At 47.9% G+C, this 4,926-nt stretch overlaps 1 protein-coding gene across 5 annotated transcripts in view; it reads right to left on the bottom strand.

The window, feature by feature from the left end:
• Positions 1-4,926, bottom strand: part of tnr (tenascin R (restrictin, janusin)) — a 157,902-nt gene that overhangs the window by 32,105 nt on the left and 120,871 nt on the right. For all 5 annotated transcript variants that reach the window (XM_043700044.1, XM_043700043.1, XM_043700048.1 and 2 more), the window contains one exon: positions 1,501-1,633. In XM_043700044.1, the coding sequence (XP_043555979.1) occupies positions 1,501-1,633 (133 nt within the window). The remainder of the gene's footprint in view (positions 1-1,500; positions 1,634-4,926) is intronic.

Genomic DNA, 4,926 nt, shown 5'->3' with positions numbered 1-4,926 from the left:
TCCAAATGCCTCTTAAATGTTGCAATTGTACCAGCCTTTACCACTTCCTCTGGCAGCTCATATCACCCTCTGTGTGAAAAAGTTGCCCCTTAGGTCACTTTTTATCTTTCCCCTCTCACCCTAAAGCTATGCCCTCTAGTTCTGGACTCCTCGACCCCAGGGAAAAGACTTTATCTATTTACCCGATCCATGCCCCTCATAATTTTGTAAACCTCAATAAGGTCATCCCTCAGCCTCCGACTCTCCAGAGAAAACAGTCCCAGCCTGCTCAGCCTCTCCCTGTAGCTCAAATCCTCCAATCCTGGCAACATCGTTGTACATCTGTTCTGAACCCTTTCAAGTTTCACAACATCTTTCCGATAGGAAGGAGACCAGAATTGCACACAATATTCCAACAGTGGCCTAACTGTATTTTCATTCCATTTATTTTTATGTTCTGTATTTTACTTTAATTTATATTTCTTGCTCCTACTTCCTGTTTGGAGTTTGTGTCCCTCAATGAAGGAGTGAATTCCAGGATTTTGATCCAACAACACTGAAAGGACAGTGTCGTATTTCCAAGTCATGATGATAAGTAGCTTGGAGGGGAGCTTCCAGTGGATGAGGGTCCTGTGTATCTGTTACTCTTGTCTTTCTCGATGGAAGTGGTGGTCAGTTTGGAAGGTCTTGTTAATCTTATAGGAGGAGAAAGAGAGAGAGGAAGATAGGGAGAGTGCGAGAGAGCGAGAGATCGAGAGAGAGAGAGATGTAATCTATGAAAATATTTACCAAAAAGGGTTTTTGAGGCTGAGTCAGTCAGTGTTTTTAAGGCTGAGATAGACAGATTTTTGCTTAGTAAGAGAATCAATGGTTATGGGGAAAAGGCAGAAGAGTGAAGTTGAGGATTATCAGCTCAGCCATGGTGTCATTGAATGTTCATAGAATCATTCTAATGTTCATAAACTCTCTGCAGTGTGTAATCAGGCCTTTGAGTCCACACTAGCCCTCCGAACAGCATCCCACCCAGACTCATGCCCACACAGACTCATGCCCATCTTTGTAACCCTGCATTTACCATGACTACTCCACCTCACCGGCACATCCTTGGACACTATGGACAATTTAGCATGGCAAGTCCATCTAACCTGCACATCTTTGATCTATGGGAGGAAACCGGAACACCCCAAGAAAACCCACACAGACACAAAGAAAATGTGCAAACTTCACAGGGGACAGTCACCTGAGGCTGGAATCGAACCCAGCTCCCTGGTGCTGTGAGGCAACAGTGCTAATCACTAAGCCACCATGCTGCCTGAAATGGTCGGCATACTTGCTGGGCTGAACAGCCTACTTTGGCTCCATTTTCTTATGGTCGTATAGAAGTCTGGAAGGATTTGGGGAGAATATTCTAGAAACAAAGGCTTTGGCTTGTGATTTGGCATTTAGCAGAGCAATGCCTGACGCACTGGATCTCTATGGCATGACTTGGCTTGGAGTAGATTTGTGACACGTGCACAGTACCTGTAGTGAAGGAGGTGTGCTCTGTTGTGCTCCTCATGGTGCCAAACGCCGACTGCAGTCTCAGGGAGTACTCTGTTGTTTCGGACAGACCCTCTAGTCGAATCCAAGTATCCTCTGCATCGAGGATCAGCTCCTGGAAGGGGTTGAAACGATACATCAGTGACTTAGCTCAGCCACTTGTCAGAAACCCCCTGCCAAACCCCAACCTGCACAGCCTCAATGAATAAACAGTCCTGTTCCTCAAACTGCTGGTATTTAGACATGGCGCGCATGCACGCACGCACACTCACACACATATGGATGGGGGTCTGAGTGGAACAGGAAGTGGAAACAGGATGATAGAAGGTGGGGTGTGGGGAATGAAGTTGTGGAGGAACAATAGCAACACTTAAGAGGCATTTGGATGGGTATATGAATAGGAAGGGTTTGGAGGGATATGGGCCGGGTGCTGGCAGGTGGGACTAGATTGGGTTGAGATATCTGGTCGGCATGGACGGGTTGGACCGAAGGGTCTGTTTGCATGCTGTACATCTGTATGACTCTATAAATCTGGGACAGGGGCACTAAAGTGACAGCCGGGCCATTTTCAGGAATCCAGAATGGCTTCACCCAATGAAGTGAGAACCAGAGGTTCTTGTGCCCATTTGAAAAAAAGAGACGCTTTTAATTAATATTCCATACCAGAGACTAATAGCTTTTAAGCATGTCTGATCAGAAGAAGTAGGAACAATGGTGGACTATTCGGTCTTTTGAGGCTGTTCCCCTGTTTAATAAGATCGTAGCTTATCCAATCTTGCCCCTAACTCCACTGTCATGTCTACAGCTGCATCATATTATTCTTTATTCATTCACAGGACAAGGACATCACTGGCTCGGCCAGCATTTATTGCCCATCTCTAATTGCTCAGGGGACAGTTAAGAGTCAACCACATTGCTGTGAGTCTGGAGTCACACATAGGCCAGACCAGGTAAGGATGGCAGTTTCCTTACCCAAAGGATGCTAATGAACCCGATGGGTTATTTCCAACAATCAACAATGGATTCATGGTCGTTAGACTCTTAATTCCAGCTTTCTGTTGAGTTCACATGTCACCATCTGCTGTGGGGGGGGTTTGAACCCGAGTCCCCAGAACATGACGTGGGTCTCCGGATGAATGTCTGATTTAGAAACATTTGTCCTTACAAACGCGACCCCATCCAAAGGCGTATTCATGTTAATTTTAAAGATCTGACATGCAAATATTTCCTGCACTGACCAATGGCTACTTTATGCTGTCCTGCATTGTGTTCCACCTCGTGTACAAATCGACTTGCAAACAGACTCAAGAGTGGGACCTGTTCCCTGCCTGTATTCAAGGACCCTGCTCTCTCAGGAAATGAATGCTAAAGACTAACTAACCCTCTCCACTCTGCAGCACCCTGCTTCTATTCCTGATGAAGGGCTTTTGCCCGAAATGTCGATTTTCCTGCTCCTCGGATGCTGCCTGACCTGCTGTGCTTTTCTAGCACCACTCCAATCTAACCTAACTAACCCTCATCTCCATCTAAGGTAAGACAGCCATTATTCTGCAACTGGGTTCCCCATTTCAAGACTGCCCTGCAATCGTCTATGTTTCAATAATATCACCTCTCACTCTTGCAAATTGCAATCAACTCAGGCCATATGAATCCTCTTAAGCCTCCAATGCAAGGGCATCTCTTCTTAAATAAGGAAACAAAATGGGTGACACGGTGGCTCAGTGGTTAGCACTGCTGCCTCACAGCACCAGGGTCCCAGGTTTGATTCCAGCCTCAGGCGACTGTCCGTGTGGAGTTTGCACGTTCTCCCCGTGTCTGCGTGGGTTTCCTCCGGGTGCTCCGGTTTCCTCCCACAATCCAAAGATGTGCAGGTCAGGTGAATTGGTCGTGCTAAATTATCCATAGTGTTAGGTGCATTAGTCAGGGGGAAGTATAGGGTAGGGGAATGGGTCTGGGTGGGTTACTCTTCGGAGGGTTGGTGTGGACTTACTGGGCCAAATGGCCATACTGTAGGGAATCTAATCTTAAAACAAACTCCAGTGCAATGCCACTATACTGCTGCTTTCACATTCCATCTCCTTCACAATTCTGAAAAGCTTTAATTCATCCATGGGCAGGAGGGATTACTTTCAGGATTATGGTCGGTGCGGACTGGTTGGACTGGAGGGTCTGTTTCCATGCTGTATGACTCTCTATCCAGGGGCAGCTTGTTGAAGTTAGCCAGGGGTCTGAGAGGGTATACAGTGCTGGAGTTCTGCCCATTGATCATTCGGGGGAATGGGGAATAATGTCAGAGGGCAGGGTAGGCTCCAGGAGTTGGTGGGACTTGGTGAAGGGGCAGTTACTGGCAGTGATCATCACCATTCCTACCACAGGGGAGGGGGAGGGCTGTAGTGCAGCAGGGTCAGCATCACTAGGGTGGAATATCAGGGTTCAGGGGGCAGGGATGACAATTGAAGGCAACGTTCAACACGATTCGGTTCTGAGGAAGGGTCATTTGGCCCGAAGCGTTAACTCTGATTTCTCTCCACTGGTGCTGCCAGACCTGTTGAGCTTTTTCTGGCAACTTGCATTTTTTATTCAACGCATGGGTCTCCACCTTGTTGGAAATGGGCTAGGGAGTGGAGCAAGGTGAAAGGAGGCATTAGAGGCCCTAGGGTGGGGGAAGGGAGGGTAACCTGGTGACCAGGAGGGCACAGATCCTACAGTTAATGGCATTCACCGTGAACTGCGGCCCCTGCTATTGCCTCCTGTTCTCTCGGTGGGAAATAGCTGGAGCAATGCCCAGGCAGTGTCACTTTGATGGGCAAAAGTACAAGATCTTGTACAAAAGTACAAGTACAAATGCTGGACAATTAGACTTTGCAGGTTCCAAAACAGGAAATATGGGTTTGCAAATTCCAGGTGTGGTCTCATCACTCAGTAGTGGGTGTGTGTGGGGGGTGTGTGTGGGGGGGGGGAGGTGGGGGGGAATGGTCACTCTGTCATATGTAATGTTGGAAAGGTGATTGAGTGCACTCAATTCAGTGACAAATGTCCCAGCCTATGTGGGTCTAGGATGGGAAGCAGGTTAGAAGGCAGCAAACGCTCCCTCTTTGATGTACTGTAATGTGTTGGTCACTTCATCAGGTTAGCGCCCATCCTGTGACCAGGCCAACGGTGCGACAGATGATAAAGCTAGTGAAGATGTGGTTCCACAGTATGGACTGGCCAAGGCGTCCCTCCAATCTAGATTAGAGTGGTGCTGGAAAAGCACAGCAGGTCAGGCAGCATCCGAGGAGCAGGAAAATTGATGTTTCGGGCAAAAGCCCTTCATCAGGAATAGAGGCAGGAAGCCTGCAGGGTGGAGAGATAAATGAGAGGGGGGTGGGGGTGGAGGTGGGGACAAAGTACCATTGAGTACAATAG

The sequence above is a fragment of the Chiloscyllium plagiosum genome, chromosome 11 (assembly GCF_004010195.1).
Source record: "Chiloscyllium plagiosum isolate BGI_BamShark_2017 chromosome 11, ASM401019v2, whole genome shotgun sequence".
Taxonomy (NCBI): domain Eukaryota; kingdom Metazoa; phylum Chordata; class Chondrichthyes; order Orectolobiformes; family Hemiscylliidae; genus Chiloscyllium; species Chiloscyllium plagiosum.
Note: the sequence above shows the minus strand (reverse complement) of the source record. Positions and strands in the feature narration are given on the sequence as shown.